General features: G+C 40.8%; 1 protein-coding gene across 1 annotated transcript in view; it reads left to right on the forward strand.

Moving 5' to 3' along the window:
* Positions 1-2,810: 2,810 nt before the first annotated feature.
* LOC307122935 (uncharacterized protein) overlaps positions 2,811-24,354 on the forward strand; it is a gene marked incomplete at both ends in the record, with an annotated part of 85,285 nt that continues 63,741 nt past the window's right edge. The window contains 3 exons of the mRNA XM_079811271.1: positions 2,811-2,862; positions 23,289-23,633; positions 23,725-24,078. Coding sequence (XP_079667397.1) covers positions 2,811-2,862; positions 23,289-23,633; positions 23,725-24,078 — 751 coding nt within the window. The remainder of the gene's footprint in view (positions 2,863-23,288; positions 23,634-23,724; positions 24,079-24,354) is intronic.

Genomic DNA, 24,354 nt, shown 5'->3' on the forward strand with positions numbered 1-24,354 from the left:
TTCACTAATTTAAAATAGATTGTAGTGTGTGTCTCTGTTTGTGTGTTTTGATTCCCTGTAAAGCTCAGAACACACTCGATATAAGTGTAGCTGAATAGACCCGATTTATCCCAGACCCCATCTGCCATTTACTCTTTTACAACCCTTAAACATCCTCCTTGACTACTTTAATCCTGAAATGAGTGTAACTCAGTGACAGCTGCTCACAGTGAGCATGAATTAAAAGTTATAAGTTATAAGTATAAGTATTATAAGTAAAAAGTTATAAGTTATAAGTGAAAAGTTATAAGTATAGGTATGAATTATAAGTTATAAGTTCATCTCCCTGAACTGTATGTTTCCATATAAGCAGTTGAAAGTTGAAATGGGTTGAACATTGTTACTGTGTGTTATAATCAAAACACTTAAGAGTTACCATTCAAATCATTCTGAGAGATCCATGTAACAACAGTTATTGATATTAAAAGTTATTGATGGCTTAGATGAATGATTAGTTCCTAATTTTATTTCAGAGAAATAATCAACAGATCCACTAATATGTTTTCTCTCTGTTCTGACCTCACAGGTGTAGCAAAATGTCTGAAGTCTTGTCAGGTTAGTGTCATTTTTTTTTTAAGGCTGCAGTGATTTAAAATCCAGTGACCTGCAACAGAATTTTTTATTTATTACAATATACAAAACCCATGAGATTCTACAAAAACCATAGAAATTGTTTAAATTTCTCTCCCTGAATGCAGAACATGGTGAAATCCAGACAAACTCCAGCAGACAGATCACAGAAAAAACAGATCACAGCAAAAGAACAAGAGATGAGTCCTCTGAAGGCTGGAGAGCAGGAGGAAACTCAGCCTGATTTAGTGGAACCACAAATATGATCAACAATGACTGAAATTATCATTTCAGATTTATCTCACACACTTTAGGCACACTTTTCTGCAAAACTGAAACAACATGGACTGTATAAAAAAAAAAAAGAAAAGTTGGGATGGGTATATTGATATTAGACCTATCTTAATTAATGTAAATAGTTTTGTACTGTTAAAACCCCCCAGAAATGTTTTATGTGTATATATATATATATATATATATATATATATATATATATATATATATATATATATGATGCTGATTAAAACAAATCTAGCTATTCTTTAAACTGAAGTGTTTTTAAAATGTTTGTGTGACTTGTTAAATTCCTACAGATTCCTACACAAAGTATTTAACTTGGCCAGGATTAGATGTTATGAGACCAGCGGCAGTGCTGTGCAGTATGAAGGCTATACAGGTGCTCCACCCCACATTTGTCACAGGGTGTTTATGTTGGAGACTCTCTAAACTCCTTCGTCTCCCACTGTACTGAACAGAAGCTCACAGCGTTCACTGTCAGCTAAATGGATATTCCATTTGAAGAGGAATTTTTGCAAAATTGTATACAATGAAAAGGATTTGAAATGGTTTATTTAGTTATTTTACCACGGTTTTGTTAGGAGAGATGAGACGTCGATTACAACCCAGCTTAGGCTACTTCCTCAATATGATGTAGTTTTGAGTTTAATGTGATATAGGAAAGCCATCGGCAGACAAGAATGCTCAATGTAGCCTACACTGTTATTTCGGTGAAGCCACTTCCAGGATCTTTTTCTGAATTTGATTTAGAACCCAGAATTGCTAAAACACTCCCCTGTGGAACACCACAAGGGTATATATATATATATATATATATATATAAACAACAACAACAGAAAGTACCCCATTTAAATCCACTATTTGACACCTATTTAAAAGTTAAGACTTCATCCATTTACAGGCCTTATTACTAAACCCCATTGCTTTTACTTTAAGAAGAATACTGTTATCAATTGTATCAAAAGCTTTTTGCAAATCCAGCAACACCATCCTGCTTAATTTGCCTTTATCCATTTCCTTTCTTATATGATCTGAAACAATATTATAGTATCTGTGGAGTGCATCCTCCTAAAACCAGACTGAAACTCATACAATATACTAAAATTAGATATATATTCTTCAACCTGATCATAAATAATTGTGTAAATAAATCATAACAAAAAGTGTTACAACTGGATTCACCTTTAAATGTGTTTAGTAAATGCTGATTTTCAAAGCACTAAACGGATCCAAAACATTCGTTTTCTTTAACCTGAGGACAAATGTTTTTTTCAAAAGGTTTGTGTGACCTGTTAAATTCTGCATGCATGACATATGCAGATTACTACACAATGTAGCCTATCTTTAATTAGGTCAAAATTAAACCGGTAATAATCTCCAAGCAGAGATCATGTGTTTATGCCGCACACAATCCGTATTGTTCATTGACCTTCCATGTGCCTTGATACAAGAGAAAACAATTGTTTGGAGGAAACATGCAATGTGTTTAATATTATTATTATTATTATAGGTTATAGATGTTATGTTTACGTACATCTGAAAAATCATTGAAAGTATAAAAGAAAATGATATGCCTACATTATTATACAAATTCCCACCTAGAGTCCCCCCAGTAGCTTATCTTTTCAGCCCTGGACACGCCTATATAATGATTAGACCATTTTCTCTCGGATTGATTCGTTGCAGTGTGATGTGACTGTGATATGACTATCCTATAATAATCCTCCGCCTCGACTCGCCCCTGCGGCAATTTAAAAGTGAAAATAAAAAGGAAAGTGAAAGGAAGTTTTAGTCTGCCGCATTCCCCAACCAGCAGCGTCCGTTAGCAGTAATATATCTCTGCGACAGTTATAGTGAGCAGGTGGTTGAGTGTCCACATTTTGTTTGATTTCGCACATTTGAAGATGCATCTACCGAACTGTGTTTTGATGTCAGTATTACTGGTGATCGCTGACGGTAAGTGTGATCTAATGGATATTAGCTGTCATATCTTCAGCTAATCGAGAAGGAGAGTTAAAGGAAAGCAGTAAAGGTGTTATTCACCTCATCCACACAAACTTTTCCGTAGGCTATATCAGGTCTGTGTGTTTACATTGTGAAGCGCAAGATCGAACAAAAACATATGTGCGTGTAAAAGTTATATTTACGATTGTATGGTTATTTAAAAAAAAAAAATGAAACAGTTGAGAATAGACGTTACCCAGCAAACATACGACCAGCGGGCCAGTGGCGGACCACTGGAGGCAAAGTTGGCGGCCCACCGGTGGCTGCCGCCGGCGGCCCGCTGGGATTTTGCTCATCGTTATTCTAGCGGACCACCAGCGGCAGCCACCACTTTTCCGACAGTGGTCCGCTACTGAGCCGCTGGTTTATAACAAATGTTTTCTGGCGGCCCACCGTCGGTCCACGGTTTTTAATCAGTTCCATAAGCTAACCAAAATGTCCATAATGGAGAAAAACAATGCAGACCTCTCAATAGCAGTTGCAGATTTATTTTTATTAAATACATTTCAGTGAACAGATTAAATAATACATTTATCAGATGCTGTTATTCAACATTAGTCAAGTAAATTAGGAGCATTCAATTTAAGTTTATTTGTACCCTTATGAAAATTAACTATGGTTTTATTGCAAGGCTGTGGTAAATCCATGGTTTGTTTTCATAAGCTAACAAAATTAACCATAGTTCATCAATGATTGTAGTAAAACCATAACAACAAAAGTAACCATGGTGTCAAAACCTATGGTTACTATATGATAAACATAATTTTACTCTGGTATTATTACAATTTTACTATAGTAGAGAACCATGGTTTGAACAAAAGATAACATCGCTACAGTCTTACAATACTAGGTGTCCATATAGCAATAGCTTTAAGATAATGCAAGTCATGAGTTTAAAGTTGTGTTCAGTTAAACAGACACAATTATGCTATCCTTCAACATCTTTAGAGCAAGTTCTCAGATTTTCAACCCACTTTGTAACAATGTTAATAATGTATGTAAATGAACATTGTTTACTCTTTCTCGGAGTTACATGTACTGATATATCCCTGTTTATTTATCAGCAAACCTGCCATCCAAACCTTTCCTTTAAGACACTTGCCCGGTTTCAGACAAGATTTAAAGTGATAGTTCACCCAAAAATGTAAATCCGGTCATTAATTCCTCTCCCTCATATCGGGCCAGAAAGAAGTGACTCCAGTGATTCAAATTTAATTTAATGAAGCGACGAGAATACTTTAGTGTGCATAAAAATACACAAAAATAACGACTTTATTCAACAATATCGGTCTAGCCTGTGCCAATCTTCTACGCATTTTATTATTATTAATTTTATTCTTTCTGCATGGCATCACAAGTGCGTGGCCGAGCACGTTAGAGAGCTTAGAGCTCACAGCTTAGAGGGAACATTGGTTGTAAACAGTGCAGCGCTCTCGAGATCTGTGGCAGCCGATGCTGTTATTGTGAGCACCACAACGCATGCGCGGGATACAATGTACACTGAGTAGGAAACTGGCAGTGGCAGGCCAGAACAAAATTGTGATTAAAGGGATAGTTCACCCAAAAATGAAAATTACCCCATGATTTACTCCCCCTCAAGTCATAATGTGTAAATGACTTTCTTCTTTCAGACGAACACAATCAGAGTTATATTAAAGTTCTTGCTAATCCAAGCTTTATTATAGCAGTAATAGTTGCTCCGTTTTTGAAGTCCATAAAAAGTGCATATGTCCATCATATAACTGCTCCACGCGGCTCTGGGGTGTTATCAAGGCCTTCTGAAGCGAATCGACGCATTTGTGTAAGAAAAATATCTATATAAATATATAGGGAGAGTAAATCATGGGCTAATTTTCATTTTTGGGTGAACTATCGCTTTAAAGTCGTTTTTTTTGTTTGTTTTTATGCACACTAAAGTATTCTCGTCGCTTCATTAAATTAAATTTGAATCACTGGAGTCACTTCTTTCTGGCCCTTGAAAGTGTTAATTACATTGCTGTCTATGGAGGGAACAGAGAGCTCTCGGATTTCATCAGAAATATCTTTATTTGTGTCTGAAGATGAACGAAGGTCTTACGGGTTTGGAACGACATGAGGGAGAGGAATTAATGACATGATTTATATTTTTGGGTGAACTATCCCTTTAAGCAAGTACCCGGACTAAAATGCATGTTTGAGCTGTCTTAAAGGGATAGTTCACCCAAAAATTAACATTACCCCATGATTTACCCTCCCTCAAGTCATCCCTAGTGTATATTGCATTCTACTTTCAGACGAATACAATCAGAGTTATATTAAAACATATCCTGGTTTTTCTAAGCTTTACAATGGCAGTGAATGGCAGCCCAAAACTTGAAGCTCAAAAAAGTGCATCTATCCATTATAAAAGTGCTCCACACGGCTCCAGGGGTTAATCAAGACTTTCTAAAGCGAATCGATGGGTTTGTGTAAGAAAAATGTCCAGATCTAACATGTTATAATGTAAAATATCTAGCTTCCGGCAGACCGCCCAGAGCCGTGTTTTATGATGGATAGATGCACTTTTATGGACTTCAAAACAGAAACAGCCATTCACTACCATTATAAAGCTTGGAAGAGGGACATTAAATTAATATATTTAATAAATTGTATTAATATGACTCTGATTGTGTTTGGCTTAAAGAACAATGTCATACACACCCTAGGATTTCATTTTTGTGTGAACTAAGCCTTTAACTGAAAGCAACTTGACCTGATATATCTTAAAATATGCCAGTGTCATTGTTTTGTCTCAAGATTCACACCAGTAATGTTTTTTTTCTAAGGCACATTTTAAAAAAGTTACTGAGATGGTCCTAATTGAACTAAGCCCTAACCTTGGCTTAATCTAAGAGCTGTCTGTATAACCGGGCCAACGATTACAATATAAGGACAATATCTGGCAGTTTTGCATTTCCATCTATAGTTGCAATCATCTGAAGTCTTCGTGAGTGAGGCTGGATCAAACTGGAGCTGGCGTAATCTCTAGTAACCTTGCTGTGCATCCTGAGATAGAAACAGGGAAGTAACAGGAGAAAGATTAGCATTAGTTCATATTATTTCAGGCAAAAGATGATAATGTGCACTTTTTAATCTCATATAACTGTAGCACAGTTTTGTTATTGTTGTTGTTGTTGTTGTCAAACAGACCCCAAACCTATAAATGGTAGTGTACACTACTGTTCAAAAGTTTGGGTTCAATAAGATTATCTTTTTAAAGAAATTCATATTTTTATTTAGCAAGGATGCATTAAACTGATCAAAACAAAGTGACCGTAAAGACGCTTGTAAAAGACATACAGACATTTATAATCTTTACAAAAGTTTATATCTCAAATAAAAAGAGATATAAATATATACTCTTTTGAACTTTCTATTCATCAAATAATCCTGAAAAATAAAATGTATCACAGCTTCTACAAAACATGAAGCTGTTTTCAACACTGATAATACTCATAATAATGCGTGTTGATCATCAGATCCTCATATGAGAATGATTAGTGAAGGATCATGTGACACTGAAGACTGGAGGAATGATGATAAATTCAGCTTTCATCACAGGAATAAATTACACTTTACTATATATTCACATAGAGAACAGCTGATTTACATTGTAACAATATTACTGTTTTTAATGTATTTTTAATCAAATACATGCAGCATTGGTAAGCACAAAAGAGACATCTTTCAAAAACATATAAAGCTGTAGCAACCCCACACTTTTGAACATTAGTGTATGTTAGAGATTGTACTTACTAGTCGTATGAGTATTGGAGATTTTCTTTGACAGGAGATCCGCTCCAACTCTGCTGTGGTGCAGAACATCAGGATGGAAGAATCTAGGAACATAAGCACCAAGCCAACCATATTTAATATATAATGCCAGTTTATTAGAAGGAAAGAAGCTAAAGAAGAGGAGAAAAGCAAAAAAGGGAAAGAAGAATATACAGAATATAATTTATTAAGAGTTTATGTTTTTAGGTTTACTTGTTAATTATTGCTCATACAGTGTCACTTACGTTTAGATGTCAAAGCCTTCTTTAAATTTATAAATTTGGAAAAGAAAATAATGTAAAATAATGGTGATATTACTTGAAAAATACTGTAAAATAAATGCATATTAAGTTATTTAATGAACTTCCTCAGTTCACCTGTTTCCTACTTCTCTGTCAGGAACTTCCTTCAGGAATGTTGGGATCTTGGGAGCTTCAACTCTGTTGTAGAGGGGTTATCTAGTCCCTCCTGAAATCACAGAACATTTTTTTACTATTTTTGTTTAAGTTACCAATTTGCAGCTAATTTTCGCGCTCCATGTAATTGACGTCACCGATTAACAGTAACATTACAGTTTATACTTTTAGGTTTTTGACTCATACCATTGACAGATTACCAGCAAAACCTTTACAAAACGATCAAAACCTCTAATTTTCACATAAAGATTTGATTAAAAGCTCAAACTTTCATAAACAAGAGCTCAATCGATAAGTTATTTAGCCGAGATGCTAACGGTCTTTTTCAAAAGACACTAAACCATTTCTTTAAAGTAAATATTCAACAGAAGTGTGTCAATTACACGTAAGAAGGTGTCAGGAACAGTTGTGTCTATTATTTGTGTGATTTTAAAGACTAAACTCACCTGAAAGTAGTGAAAACAACAGCGACACAAGGAGTTGTGCTGCTTGTCAGTTGAGTCGTATCCCCGTTTCCATGGCAACTGTCCGCCGTTCAACACGCACGCGCAATAAAGTCACAGTCACGCATCATTTACATAAACTAGAATTACAACATTACATACATAAAAACCTCATTAATATTAAATCATGAATTTAAAATTAATTTATATGTAGTTCATAGGTGCAAAATGCCACCTCTGCACTTGATAGTGAGACAAAGTGGCACTTTTATATTAGTTTTATATTATATTAGTTTAATATTTTTTATTATTTTGTTAAGGAACACTCAACCTTATTATTTCATTTTAAAGTGTGATTGCATGCAGACAGTATTTTTCTATACAAATGCTTTGCTTTGGCTTAATATTGCTAGTCATATAACCAGTCTCACTATTTTTTATTAAGTGCTTTCAGATTCTTTTTAACTGTAAAAATAAATTAAATAAATATACATATAAAATAAATGTACTTTTATAAAATAAAGGTGTCACAACAGACAGTGACCGACAATCGGCTTTGCCACTGGTGTACCGACGGTGGCCCAGCCGCGGCAAACCTCCGGTGGCGTGCCACCCAAAAAACACTGGCAGACCGACGTCATTTTCAGATTGGACGGCGTGCCGATGGTGTGCCGACGGAGGTCCAACCGTGTCAAGCCGCTGACTTTGTGCCGCCCAAAAAACGCTGGTGGACCGCCAGGTCATTGTTAGCTGGGTACTAAGTGATGTTTTATTTACACATTTCGGGAGCACGTTCAGATAATTAAACCTAATTAAACACGAGTGGGGCACATTAAGTTAATCAATTTAATCAATGATAAGAGGTGTAGCTACAGCAGATTTATCACCATTCGTTGACAGTTTTTTAGCATCCTTCCACCACCACATCTCCTCACTTTGATTTAATAAACTCTTATTAGACGTCAACACAAGTCAGAATATGCAGTCTAGTTCTAGACGATTTCTATCACGGGGGGATAGGCTACTTTGGGTTCGGGCCAAAATGCTGATGTAGGGTGAATTCTGGTTGAGGGACACTTTTTTCAAGTCATCTCAATGGCAAAAAAGTGTCTCAATCAATCTGAATTCACCCAGTGTGAACTCGTAGGCCTATTAGCTAATAGCCTACTCATTCACGAGTTCACACTTTCATCAAATTAGTGTAAATGGTTGTGGATGTGTTGCAGGGTAGCTTATTTAAAAAAAAAAATTAAATCTCAATATAAATCACATTTAACAATTCAGCAACCCTCACGCCACCCTCCTATTGTCCATTCATTCTGATAGGAATTGTAAATAGACCCAGATAGCAAAATACACTCAGGCCAGTTTCGGTTAGATTCTCGCCTGCCGGAGACTACCACTCGGCCCACTCCCGTCTGCTGCAGTGCACTTAGGGCGGATCGGATGCCTGTGTATCAGCCCCGAATCAATCAATCGTTACCTTGCAGAATCGGGCCGTTACTAATGCGCATAGCACGCCAGACATGGCCCAGCTCCATTTATATACTGTTCATTAATCTTTCATTTAAAAATGTAATACCCAGCCAAAAAGTTTACTTACATTTTAATTATATAAATTATATATAATTAAACAACTTAATCTTCTATACAAACATATCATTATTAATGGATAATTTTCAAAGGAATGAATAATTTTCAAAGGGCAGTACAGCAGACCAAATGGACAAATATATTTACTGGGACCAACATAGAAGAAGTCAGCAAGATGTTTGCCATTAAGCTACAAAGTCTAGTTAAGGAGTTCACTAGAAAGGTAAAAGGTAAATATAAAACAAATGCTCTTCCTTGGCTCAGTACGGATATATTTAATCTGATGAAAGAAAGAGACTCTGCTTTAAAAAGATAATTAAAAACCAAGTTAAATAGTGATAGGATTAGGTTCACTTCATTACGTAATCAAGTAATCAAAGTGATCAGAAAAGCAAAAGCCAATTTTTTTATAACAATTATTAATGAGGGAAAGGGTAACACAAAGTTGATCTGGGAACAGATTAAGAATTTGATGGGAATTAGCCACAGACTTAGAAACCAGCTAGAGTTGAACCTGAAAGGTAAATTAATACAAGATCCAGCACAAATAGCTGTTGCTTTTAATGAATATTTTATCAATTCTGTGGATGAAATCGCGCAGAATTTTCCTCTAACAACTGTAGATATTGCTAAAATAGATGAAACTAAGCCTTCTTTTTGTATTCAACCGATTTCTGAAATTAAAACTCAGGCAATTATTAATTCTCTTAAAAACTCAACAGCAAAATATATTTATGGAATGGATTCTAAAATGCTTAAATCCCTGAATGAACATCTAGCCTACCCTATCACACAAATTATTAACCAGTCAGTATTAGAGGGGATATTTCCAACTATTTGGAAGACTGCAATTGTAACTCCCATATTTAAGTCAAATGACCCTCTGAACATATCTAACTACCGTCCAATTAGTATTCTACCTGTGGTCTCCAAGGTTGTTGAAAAATTTGTATCAGAGCAGCTTGTCTCTTTCCTTAATAATAGTCCATTTACTCTTCACCCGATGCAGTTTGGTTTCAGGGCCCATCACTCTGCAGAAACAGCTAACTGTTTCTTTTTAGAGACTGTACGAGCAATGGTTGACAAGGGAGGTGTCGTTGGCGCTGTGTTCTTAGACCTTCGTAAAGCTTTTGACACAGTCAACCATCAGGTCCCTCTTGCTAAACTCTCTACTTTTAATTTCTCTCCTTCTGCAATTAAATGGATAAAGTCATATTTAACTGGTAGAACTCAATATGTTTCTGTGAATAACCATCGTTCATCAGTTCTTAATTTATTCACAGGCGTACCACAAGGATCTATACTTGGCCCGCTTTTGTTTAGTCTATATATTAATGATCTGCCATCAGTTTGCCCTGATATTAATACACTAACGTATGCGGATGACACTGTCATTTATGTGCATGCCAAAACAAAACATCTGGCTGCTGCCAAACTGACCATAGCTATGGATCAGATCACCAATTGGCTAAATCGTCCGTGCCTCCAATTAAATGTAACAAAAAGAGGCAATGTAACCTTGTGTCAAATATAACTATTTCGGGTCAAAACATTAGTATTGTGCCACAATTTAAGTATTTGGGCGTAATTATTGACTCTAATCTTTCTTTTAAAGCACATATTAAGAAAGTGTGCAATAGGGTCAAGTTTATCTTAGCTAATTTTAGATATATTAGAAATGCACTTACTTTTAATGCTGCCAAATTATTTATGGATGCCATGATTATGTCACATCTAACATATTGTCTGACAAGCTGGGGACAAATTAACAAATTATCACTAAAACCATTAGCAATTCTTTATAAAAAAAACTCTTAAAGTCTTGGACCAGAAGCCTAACAGTTCACATCATTGTATTATTCTTAATAACCACAAACGTCTCGGTTACGTATGGTAACCCTCGTTCCCTGAAGGAGGGAACGGAGACGTACGTCGGTATTACCGACGAATTGGGATCACTTTAGAGAGCCCCTATCAGCTTCGAGATTTAGAGAACAGGCCAATGGGCCATTGGCGTGCGAGATTTGCATCTCGCGCTCCGCCCCGCGCCGCGGGTATAAACAGGAAGCGAGAGCATCGCACTGACGTTTTTCACTGAGGAGCCGAACTAGTGACTCGGCCATGCAGTGATGGTAAGGAACTGTGGCGACGGGACGTACGTCTCCGTTCCCTCCTTCAGGGAACGAGGGTTACCATACGTAACCGAGACGTTCCCTTTCAGTCGGTCACTACGACGTACGTCGGTATTACCGACAAATTGGGATCCCAATGGAAAACGTCACAGTTACTACCACTTCCAGCGCCCAGCGAGAGCCCCTCAGACCCCGTTCTGATGCGGGCGGGGAAATTCACGCAGGGAGAGTCATACTGCTGTTCCGCAAGACCCATTCAGCAGACTTATTGGATAACGCTGGGAAAGCGTGCCCGAAGGACGCTGCGGGAGCCACATCATGCCCGGAGGGAGTTACCATGTGGAGAGAACACGTATGGGCTGGCCGTGGGCAGCACAACATACGGAAGTCCCAGAGGTGGCCCCGGCCTATACAGGCGGGGGACGACACCGAACTGAGACGGCAGAGGAACTCTGCCAAGGGAAAGACACGAGCTCACCGTAGGGAGCTGTACCGTGGAGAATACATGTATGGGACCGCCGTAGGGGTCACGACATACGGACCCCAGTCCGACACAAGTTCCACCAATGCATACAAGTGCCAGACCTGGCGTCAGACGCTCCGCCACATCCGACTGCCGAGGGGTGCGGAGGACTCAACAGGGTTTGCCAATCCTGGGGAACTCGACTGGAGAAAATAAGCGCACGTATCCGTTCCAGGGGAAGGGAATGGCGCAGCAAGCCGACACTAGAACGGGCACTTCAGTGAAGCTGACTATGGGAAGCGAGCATACGAGAAGCCACCGGCTCTACACGCAGGCTATAAAACCTAGCGAACGTGTTGGGTGTCGCCCAGCCCGCAGCTCTACAAATGTCTGTCAGCGAGGCGCCACGAGCCAGCGCCCAGGAAGAAGCTACACCCCTGGTGGAGTGAGCTCTAACCCCGAGCGGGCAGGGCACGTCTTGGGATTCATACGCCAAGACGATGGCATCCACTATCCAGTGGGCCATCCTCTGCTTGGAGACAGCCTTTCCCTTCTGCTGTCCTCCGTAACAGATGAAGAGCTGCTCTGAGGTCCTGAAGCTTTGCGTTCTGTCCACGTAAGTCCGGAGAGCACGGACGGGACAGAGAAAAACTAGGGCTGGGTCTGCCTCCTCCGAAGGCAGCGCTTGCAGGCTCACCACTTGGTCCCGGAAGGGAGTAGTGGGAACCTTGGGCACATATCCAGGCCGGGGTCTCAGGGTCACCTGAGAATCACCCGGCCCGAATTCCAGGCACGATTCGTCGACCGAAAATGCCTGCAGGTCCCCTACCCTCTTAACTGAGGCCAATGCAATCAGGAGGATTGTCTTTAGAGACAAGATCTTAAGCTCTACTGACTGTAAAGGCTCGAAGGGCGCCCTCTGCAGTGCGGTCAGCACCAGAGTCAAGTCCCAAGAGGGTATAGAGAAAGGGCGAGGAGGATTTAGTCTCCTCGCTCCCCTCAGGAACCTGACGATCAGATCATGCTTGCCTAAGGACTCACCATTAATGAGGTCATGGCTTGCGGCGATAGCGGCAACATATACCTTGAGGGTGGAGGGAGACAGCCCTCGCTCCAACCCGTCTTGAAGAAAAGATAGCACAGATCCGATCGAACACTTCCGGGGGTCTTCTCGGCGAGAAGAGCACCAGTCGACGAACAGGTTCCACTTCAACGCATATAGCCGTCTCGTAGAGGGGGCTCTGGCGGAAGAGATGGTGTCGACTACCGCTTGCGGTAGGTCACCTAGAACCTCCGCGTCCCGTCCAGGGACCAGACATGGAGTTTCCAGAGGTCTGGACGCGGGTGCCATAGGGTGCCCCATCTCTGAGACAGAAGGTCCTGCCTCAGAGGAATGGGCCAAGGAGGTGCTGTCGCGAGGAGCACTAGTTCCGGGAACCAAGTCCTGTTGGGCCAGTACGGAGCTACCAAGAGGAGCTGCTCCTCGTCCTCCCTGACCTTGCACTGTGTCTGTGCAAGAAGGCTCACTGGGGGGGAACGCATATTTGCATAGGCCCCGGGGCCAGCTGTGTGCCAGGGCATCCGTGCCGAGGGTTCCCCCGGGCAGGGAATAGTACCACTGGCAGTGGGTCATGTCGGGGCGGCAAACAGATCGATCTGTGCGGCCCCAAGCGACTCCAAATCAGCTGGACCACCTGGGGGTGGAGTCTCCACTCCCCGGGCAGCATGGGCAACCGTGATAGCTCGTCGGCCGCTCGATTGAGCGGGCCCGGAATGTGGATGGCACGAAGGGACCTCAGATGCTTCGGACTCCACAGAAGGAGATGGCGGGCGAGTTGGGACATGCGGCGGGAGCGTAGACCACCCTGTTTGATGATGTACGCAACGGCCGCAGTGCTGTCCGTCCGGATCAGAACGTGCTTGTCTTTGAGCGACCCTTTGAGGTGGCTGAGAGCAAGACGAACCGCCAGCAACTCCAGGCAATTGATATGCCATTGCAGTTGGGGCCCCGTCCACAGACCCGATACTGCAAGCCCGTTGTACGTGGCACCCCAGCCCGTGGATGAGGCATCCGTGGAGACAACAGAATGCCTGGACACTTGTTCTAGAGGCACTCCTGCCCGTAGAAATGAAGGGTCCGACCACGGGCTGAAGGTTTGGCGGCATCTCGGCGTCACTTGGACACGGAGGGACCCGCTGTGCCACGCCCATCTCGGGACTCGGTCGTGTAGCCAGTGTTGAAGCGGTCTCATAAGGAGCAGCCCTAGCGGCGTTACTGCGGCTGCCATATGCCCCAGGAGCCTCTGAAATTATTTCAGTGGAACCGCTGTACTGCGTTTGAACGTATTCAAGCAGTTCAACACCGACTGGACGCGCTCCTCGGTGAGGCGCGCTGTCATGGCGACCGAGTCGATCTCCATCCCGAGAAAAGAGATCCTCTGTACGGGACAGAGTTTGCTCTTCTCCCAGTTGACCCGAAGACCCAACCGGCTGAGGTGCCGAAGCACCATGTCCCTGTGTTCGCACAACTGTTCCCACGACTGGGCAAGAATCAGCCAGTCGTCGAGATAGTTGAGAAGACGAACACCACGCTCTCTCATGGGAGCAATGGCCGCCTCCGCGACTTTCGTGAAGTCACGGGGTGACAGGGACAGCCCGAAGAGCAGGACTTTGTACTGACATGCCCGTCCGTCGAAAGCAAAGCGTAGAAATGGTCTGTGTCGAGGGAGAATCGAGACATGAAAGTACGCGTCCTTCAGGTCGATCGCTGCAAACCAATTGCTGCCCCCAGAGCCCGAACAAGCGGGGCCATCGGTACCACAGACGTACCCGCAGCAGGGCAGCGAGGCGGAATGCAGGGACCCCAGGACGACATGGGAGTGGTCCGTGTAGGGGTGTGGGTCTGACACACGACCTGCATCCGCTGAGGGGGTGCGCGAGTGTGGGAAGGCCGCTTGAGTGCGTTCCCACAGCCGGCACCCCCTGCTGGCGATTTGGAGAGGCACCAGAGGCTGACAAGGCATGGGAGCGTTGTACACCGCCCAGCGCGCTCTCCAAATGAAGGAGGGGCTGAGCGTGGCAAGGCTTTGTGGCGTTGCACACGGTCTGCCTCACCTCCTTCCTCAGCGGGGAACAAGAGCGGCGAGGCATAGCGTCGCGCACTGTCGTCCACACACCGCTGAGAAGAGGGGAATGAGAGTGGCGAGGCTTGTAGCGTCACACACTGCCATTCTCGCCCTCTTGTGGGGAGGGGAATGAGGGCGGCGAGGCTTGTAGCGTCACACGCTGCCATTCCTGAACTCCCGAGACCCAGAGATATTGGAACTGTTCTTCTCTTTTTTTTTATTTTATTTTTATATATATATATATATATATATATATATATATATATATATATATATATATATATATATATATATATATATATATATATATATATATATATATATATATTATTTGGGTACCACTGGCTGTTTTTAACCCCAGTGGCGGAACAGAATTACTAATGGTTTTTACCCGGCCCTCCTCCGGGGGAAGAACAGTCCCGAACCAAATCCGGGTCAATGGTGTTTCTGGACATCGTTTAGCCAAGGGCCAGCACTGTGCGCAGCTCAACCTCGGCTGAGAACTACCCTCATGCCCTAAGCAGGGCGGAGGTGGCCTGCCAGTGGCACTGCCACCCCACCAATGAGGGTAGTGAGAGAGAGGAAAACTTTATACAGATTATGGCCCTATTGGTGTTCCATATTTTGGCACCAATAGTTCCATAATGCAAAAGCCTTCCAACGCACATCCGGGAAAGGCAAGGGGCAGGCAAGGCGATTTATGCGTTGCACTATGCCTCAGCCACCCGGGAAAGCATGGCTGTCGAGCATGAATCAGATTCAGCACGAGCGCCCACTATTATAGTGGGAATCTCAGCATCATCTTCATTTTCAACACATAACAGCCCTCTCTCCGATGCAGCGATTGACATCTGTCCTCTGCTAGAGCCCCAAACGAAACGCTAGGTCCTTTTTTTATTTTTTTTATTTATTTTTTTATTTATTTATTTATTTTTTAGGACCAGCAATCCCATCTGTAAGCTACCAGCAGACATGTGAGGCAGTGGGCGTGGCCGTGAGACGGCACACGGCGCGCTGAACACTCAAGCCCTTATGAAAAAGGCAAGACGAACAGCGCGCCGACGTGGCTATGCTCTCATTAGAGAGCATAGACCACCCACAAACACAGTCTCAACATGCGTAGCCGCCGAGTGACGCGCGCTGAGCTGCCGTGGCAACCCGCGCTGTCACTCAGCAGCTAGACGGCACACGGCGCGCTGAACACTTAAACCCTCACGCGGAAGGCGAGATGACCAGCGCGTCGACGTGAACCCGTTCCCCTGAGAGAACACGGATCACCCACGAACACAGTCTCAACATGTTTATGCGAGAGGGATCGTGGCCGTCAGGACAGGAAACAACCGCATCCAGAAACGCACGAGTGGAATGACGTCTTGAAAAAGACGCAGTGTCACACCCGTGTTGCTCTTTTGTGAGGAAACGCTCTTTAAACAGTGCTGAAGCACCCAGGGGAAGACCGCGGCAACACACAGGTGGGAAGTGCAGTCCTGTGGTGCACTCACTGAAACAAACGCCCTCACCAGACCGACAGTTGCTGTGAGAACAGCAGTTTGTTATGCTGATGCAGCGGTGAACATGCGGTCACACTGATTGTGCCTTTTCGCCAACACAGAGCGTCCTTCTCGTTCTCTGGAGCATCTCTCTTGCAGATAGGCTTTCTTTTAGAAAAGCAGGCTTGCTGCATCAACGCCGTTCGGCTCCGAAGTGAATGACGTCAGTGCGATGCTCTCGCTTCCTGTTTATACCCGCGGCGCGGGGCGGAGCGTGAGATGCATATCTCGCACGCCAATGGCCCATTGGCGTGTTCTCTAAATCTCGAAGCTGATAGGGGCTCTCTAAAGTGATCCAGTAGTGACCGACTGAAAGGGAACTGCTAAGCTGGGAAGATGTAATCAAATATAAAAACATCTGTCTGATCTATAAAATCTTGCATAATACTGCTCCTGCTCCCTTAAATTCACTCATAATCCAACGTAATAATAGCAGTCAGAGCACCAGAAGCACTACACGAGGGGACCTTCTTATCCCATTCAGGAAAAGCACATTTGGTCAATTATCATTTTCTGTCACAGCAATACGAAACTGGAACTCATTGCCCATTAAAATAAAAGACATACATACGTATTCCTCCTTTACTACACACCTTAAAAACTGGCTGTCCGACATTTATAACTGCACACATTAATCTGACAGATGGGATGTGTTTGTGATGTGACATGGTCATGTTGCTGCCATTAGACTTTTGTTGCCTGCCTCAATGTTAGGTCTTGTGTCTCAATGTGGCTTTTGCATGACTATTTTGTACGCAAATTTGAACTGTTTTAATGCATGAACTGCTTTTATGTCTTTGCAATTGGTGCTTGTTTTTTTGTGCTTGCATTGTTTGTTTGTCTTTGCAATTGGTGCTTGTTTGTTTGTGCTTGTCTCAAGTGTGTGTGTGTCACACATTTGTACGTCTTACACCCTCTTGCTTAGCCCTGTTGTAAATATAATTGTAATTTATTTTACTTGATGTATGCCTATTAACAACTGGCCGGGGACTACAGCTGGAAATTAGCCGTAGAGGCTAAAGCTGCTCTTTTTTATAAAAAAGGGATTGTCCACGTCATTATAAACTAATAAACTAAACTAAACTAAACTAATTATGAAAGCAATTTTAAGTCAATTAATAAAGAACTTGCTTGATCAAGTTGGCATGAAGTACAAAATGTACAAAACTATGACATTACATCAAATAACAGCAGTTGTTATACAATTAGAGTAAATCAAATATTTACCACATTTAAAAAAATGACACTTGTATTTACACAGACTGTAACATTAACCCTTAAATGCATGTCTTTAGGACGTCAGGGACATCATTCACTATCTTCCTCCTCATTCATTTTTTAAAGTTAGACATCAACCTTCTTAGTATTCCTCAATCAATTTATTATAAACAATAAAACGAGAGAAAACAAATAAAACTATAAAAGAATGTCTGTTTTTCCATTAGTTTTTTGTAAAAATTGTATAGGGTCGCTAACGACCCAAGGTGTGTAAGAGTGTACATATATATATATTTTTTTTCTGCACAATAATAAATTCATCTTTATTCCACAAGGTGGCAAAGTCTGATACACAATGATGAAGTGATGTTTCACTCATAGTTACCGCAGGCAGAAAACAAAAGAATAGGAAGTATCATCAGCAAAACTTGAAATGGCTCTGATTTACTGCAGAGCAAGAACTGAACACAATCAAATATTACTGTCACTGTCACTTGATGCTGAATCTGCTGAAGAAGCTGTCAGTGATCAAAGTATTGATTTTGAAGATGTTTAGAGAATATGTTTGAGATGGTGAATATGAGGGAGATACTGAATGTACTGAAATGAGCTCTGACGAGGACAGTGATGATGCTATAAAACATCTGCTCAAACTGAACCCAAGCTCCAAAAGGTAACGAAATATGCTTTATTTTATTCTTCTGTAATTGTTACTCTAATATCAGGAGAGTTTTATATTATCACGAGAGGTAGAGACCCATCCGTAATAGATATAGATCTGGGTCGCTAAAGGCCCGAAAATGTAATAATGATTGGCGAAACATTCATGCATTTAAGGGTTAAAGCTTAAACATTAAGCTTAAAAAGTGTTTTGAATAACACATTGGTAAATGTTAAAAGTTTTGTAGGTAAACACATTTGTACTAAGCAAAATAATTAGCTGAATAACTGAAGGTAGGTAGATCTATAAAAGAAAAGACTCATATAAGCCTGTTGGCTTTTTTACATTAAAGTTTTGATTTTCAAGTTGCTGGATTTATATAAAAGTTTGTGATTGTGCAGTTATTTATATTGCGCAATATATATATATATATATATATATATATATATATATATATATATATATATATATATATATATATATATATATATATATATATATATATATATATATATATATATATATATATATATATATATATATATATATATATATATATGTATAAATTAAACAGTCAAAATGACACATTCTCCAGACAATGCAAAAATGTTGACCCTATGGACATAATAAATTTTTTTTGCAAGTGAACAATCCATCCAAAAATAATGTGGGATTTTTACTGATGTTAACAAAAAGTAAAAGTACAGAGAGCATACATATATATATATATATATATATATATATATATATATATATATATATATATATATATATATATATATAATGAATTAATTAAATATTTGAATATGTTACAAAATAGATTTACATATACAGAAAACTAATATATTAACAAATATTTTGAATTAATATATTCACATGTATATTATAATATATTCAAAAATATTAAAAAGGAGCCAAAATCAAATATTTAAACATATTTTAATATGTATTGCAAAATATATTTACATATAACATATTTTCTCCTATTTAGATTTAGGACATTTAAATGTATGAAAATGTATTTATTATTAATATATTTCAATACATGAAACTTTATATTGCAGATGCCATTTTTCTGCTTCTTTAGTTATTAAACGTGTTATCTTGTTACAATGGAAAATATTAAGCAGGTAGATGATTTTTAACAGATAACAAAAGAGATCTGTACAGGGAGCACAAGGCAGATGCATCTACTACATTCAGAATCCAGAACCAGAAGTCAGTGTTGCAGGGTGTTTTGGTAATTGTATGGTTTTATTATATTATTTTATCATAATTTCTTTTTTAATTTTCTGTTGTCTTCACCAATTTAAGAGATTCAACGCATGACCAAAAAGAAGTAATTGCTTTCTTTTCTATTTGAATTCTAATGAGAGCATCATAAGGTAAGACTTGGGTTTATTGTTACATATGTTTATTTTAATACTTCTTTTATGTTATTTTCTGTATATAATGCGTTCCTTGTAACCCTGTGCATTTGTTGTTGTATGAGTAGGCTACTAAGGTACCAAGCTAATTCCAAGTACATGAGCACACCTGGCCATTTAAAGGGGTGGTAAACCACGATTTCACTATTCTAACTTTAGCTAGCGTGTAATGTTGCTGCTTGAGCATAAACAACATCTGCAAAATTACAACGTTCAAAGTTTAAAGCAAAGGGAGATATTTGCTTTTAAAGAAATCAATTTCTAAGAACTACAGCAAACGGCCAGTAGGGACTACAGACATTCCTCCAGGGCTGGTGACATCACCAGGCTCAATATTTACATAAACCCCTCCTCCGAGAATATTAAATAAGGGGGGGTGAGGCCATTTTTTATCGCAGCGCTGTTGTGGTATAGTTAGGCTGGAGTGTTGTTGCCGCGATGCCGAGGAAACGCTGTTATTTTCATCCGGATTGCAGGTCTGGGGTACTTGCTCTGTTCAGCCTTCCTTGGGACGGGGTGCGTTGCAGAGCGTTTAACATACAGCATGTTATATGCACGTGTGTATGAGACAGAGAGGAACAGGCGCGTGCGGGGCTCCCGCAGCACATCTCACGGAGGAAAACTTCCACCATCTTCGCGAGTTCAATGCCGGATTTGCACAACGTCAGCTGCGTGAGACAAACACTGCCAGTGCGTGGATGCACGACGCGCGCGCTGCACATTTTACGGAGGAAAACTTCCACAATCTTCGCGAGTTCAATGCAGGATATGCACAATGGCTTGTCCTGAAAGCTGGATTTACAAACAGAAGCTGTTTACGGGCCACAACCTGTAAGTCTGATTTATTTTTCATCTATGTGTTTTCCTGTAATAGGTTGTAGCAAGGAAGTAAACAGATGACAACGCTGTTCTGCAAACCAGTCTGTTAAATGCTCATTCATACTTAACGTTATCCGATGAACACCTCACATTACAAACTTTTTTTAAATCTCAACAGCGAACTTGGCATTAGTGTAAATTATTCTTTATTTAGAGCTTTTATGTATTGTTTATCTACAGGCATGCTAAACATGGTTCTGTGTGTGATTTGGCTAACTTACTAGTAAAGCCAGTGCTTAGTGTTCGTTTTGGGTTAATAGTTCTTGCGACAGATATGTGGCTATAATCGTTCTAAAAATACAAAAGTAACAGTGCCATTCAGTAGCGATCACTATAGATCCGCAGTCTTTACTCTTGAGGAATGAACAGGTTGAACAGGTTCTGCTCGATCAACTTCACTAAAATGTTCTGGGTCTGATTCGGGCTCAGATTGGTATGGTTTTATTGACGCCATTGTTTCTAATACTGACCAAAGCACAGCCTCCAGGTAAGGGGCGTGGCGTTTCCGATAAACGTGCACTGCGGTTAGCGAATCACAACACACTGGGCCAGCTAACCAATCTGAGCCCATTGCGTATTTTTGAGGGACTGGCTTCATAAAACCCGGAAAGCATCAGACCGTTTTACAAGGAGGGACAGAGCAGTGTAGAATAAAGGTCAAATATATGAAAAATAATGCAATTTTTTTAAAACGAAGCATGAACACATGTTACAGTGCACCCCACAAACACAATCAAGCCTTCAAAAGAATGTGTTTTACCACCCCTTTAAAGCTATTCTGTTCATCAGCAGCCGATTCAGTTTGTTTACTGGGTTTAAAGGGTTTACTGCATTTTTAACTGTCTTCCATCATAGTAATATTTGCTATCTAATCAGTAGGCTGGAAAAATAGGTGTGTTCCTGTTCTTTTCACTGAAAATAAAATAACTAAATTCTCTACCAAATTTTTACTGGATTAAAGAAAACAGCTTACATGACTAAAACTCTGGATGGATAAAAGTAAATGGATAGTTTGTTAAAGGGGTGGTAAAACACATTGTTTTGAAGGCTTGATTGTGTTTGTGGGGTGCACTGTAACATGTGTTCATGCTTCATTTAAAAAAAAAAACATTCTGTCCCTCCTTGTAAAACGGTCTGATGCTTTCCGGGTTGTATGAAGCCAGTCCCTCAAAAATACGCGATGGGCTCAGATTGGTTAGCTGGCCCAGTGTGTTGTGATTTGCTAACCGCAGTGTACGTTTGTCGGAAACGTCACGCCCCTTACCTTCACCGGTAGACTGTGCTTTGGTCAGTATTAGAAACGATGGCGTCAATAAAACCACACCAATCTGAGCCCGAATCAGACCCAGAACATTTTAGTGAAGATGATCGATCAGAACCTGTTCAGTCCTCAAGAATAAAGACTGCGGATCTATAGTGATCGCTACTGAATGGCACTATTACTTTTGTATTTTTAGAACGATTATAGCCAAATATCTGTCGCAAGAACTATTAACCCAAAACACTAAACACTGGCTTTACTAGTAAGTTAGCCAAATCACATACAGAACCATGTTTAGCATGCCTGTAGATAAATAATACATAAAAGCTCTAATCAACGAATCATTTACACTAATGCCAAGTTCGCTGTTGAGATTTTAACGTTAATGTTTGTAACGTTAGGTGTTCGTCGGATAACGTTAAGTATGAATAAGCATTTAACAGACTGGTTTGCAGAACAGTGTTGTCATCTGTTTACTTCCTTGCTACAACCTATTACAGGAAAACACATCGATGAAAAATAAATCAGACTTACAGGTTGTGGCCCGTAAACAGCTTCTGTTTGTAAATCCAGCTTTCAGGTCAAGCCGTTGTGCATATCCTGTATTGAACTCGCGAACATTGTGAAAGTTTCCCTCCGTGAAATGTGCTGCGGGAGGGAGCCCCGCGCGCGTCGTGCATTCACACACTGGCCGCATTTGTCTCACGCAGCTGACGTTGTTCAAATCTGGTGTTGAACTCGCGAACATTGTGAAAGTTTCCCTCCGTGAGATGTGCTGCGGGAGCCCCGCACGCGCCTGTTCCCTTCTGTCTCATACACACGTGCATATAACATGCTGTATGTTAAACGCTCTGCAACGCACCCCTGTCCCTATGAAGGCTGAACAAAGCAAGTGCCCCAGACCTGCAATCCGGATGAATATAACAGCGTTTCCTCGGCATCGCGGCAACAACACTCCAGCTTAACTATACCACAACAGCGCCGCGATACAAAATGGCGCCCCCCCCTATTTAATATTCTCGGAGGAGGGGTTTATGTAAATATTGAGCCTGGTGATGTCACCAACCCTGGAGGAATGTGTGTAGTCGCCTACTGGCCGTTTGCTGTAGTTCTTAGAAATGGATTTCTTTAAAAGCAAATATCTCCCTTTGCTTTAAACTTTGAACATTGTAACTTTGCAGATGTTGTTTATGCTAAAGCAGCAACATTACACACTAGCTAAAGTTAGAATAGTGAAATCGTGGTTTACCACCCCTTTAATAGGTTAGTGATATACAACATTTTTATTATTATTGCAAATTGATGAGATGTATGTTTCTTTCCCTCTTTCTTAATGGATATTGCACAGCAGAAACATAATTTCCATATTTATTGTTGAACAGCCAAGAATTTAATGAATAATATTTATTCATTTTCAGGGTTCACTGTGCGCAGTCCCTCTGCTCCTCTGGTTGCTCCTCTTGGATCTTCAGTGGTTTTGCCCTGTTATGTTGATAAACCTTTACCAATGGAGGGTCTGGAGGTGGAATGGAAAAGAACAGACTTAGAGACTCTGGTTCATCTGTATCAAGATGGGGAGAGTCGACCAGAGGTCCAGCAGCAGGATTATCAAGAGAGAGCTCATTTCTTTACTGATCAGATTCAACATGGAAACTTCTCCCTCCGTCTGGACAATCTTAGAGTTGAAGATGAGGGAAAATACACATGTACAGTTTACAGTGACCAGGATTCTGGAGAGACTGAGGTTCAACTAAAAGATGTTGGTGAGTGTGGATCACATGAATCCTTTCTTCCATTTTTAATATGATTTTACAGAAATTATTAATTTTTGAATTACACTGTTTGTTCTTTCAGAGCGTCTGCTAGTATCAGGATCGAGTCGATCCATATCTGCGTCTGTGGGTGAGGACGTCACTCTGAACTGCTCTGTAGACTCTCACATCACACCTGAACATATTGAAGAGGTTTCATGGAAGAAAACAGATGAAGATGATATTCTGGTTCTGCTCTACCAAAACAACAAGACTTTCCCAGAGGCAGAGCATGAGCGATACAGAGGCAGAGTTGAGTTCTTCGCTGATGAAATCCCCAAAGGAAACTTCTCTCTCAGACTGAAGAGTGTCAGAACTGAGGACAAAGGAGTTTACATGTGTCAAGTGTTTTCTGGAAGACTTTCAGCCAATGCAACTGTAGTACTGGAGAGACTGGGTGAGTAACAGATAAAAACAAACACAAAACATATCTGTCATTAAAAAAAACGTCTCGGTTACGTATGTAACCCTCGTTCCCTGAAGGAGGGAACGGAGACGTACGTCGGAACTGACCGACGAATTGGGATTTGATCTCAGAGACCAATCTACTTCGAGTGTATTAAAAACGAGCCAATGGAGATTGGCATGCGATCCAGGCATTCCACGCACCGCCCCGCAGTGCGGGTATAAATAAGGAAGTGGAATGCTTGATCATTGCTTTTTTCTGCTGAGG

Source organism: Gobio gobio (assembly GCF_949357685.1).
Source record: "Gobio gobio genome assembly, chromosome: 1".
Taxonomy (NCBI): Eukaryota; Metazoa; Chordata; class Actinopteri; order Cypriniformes; family Gobionidae; genus Gobio; species Gobio gobio.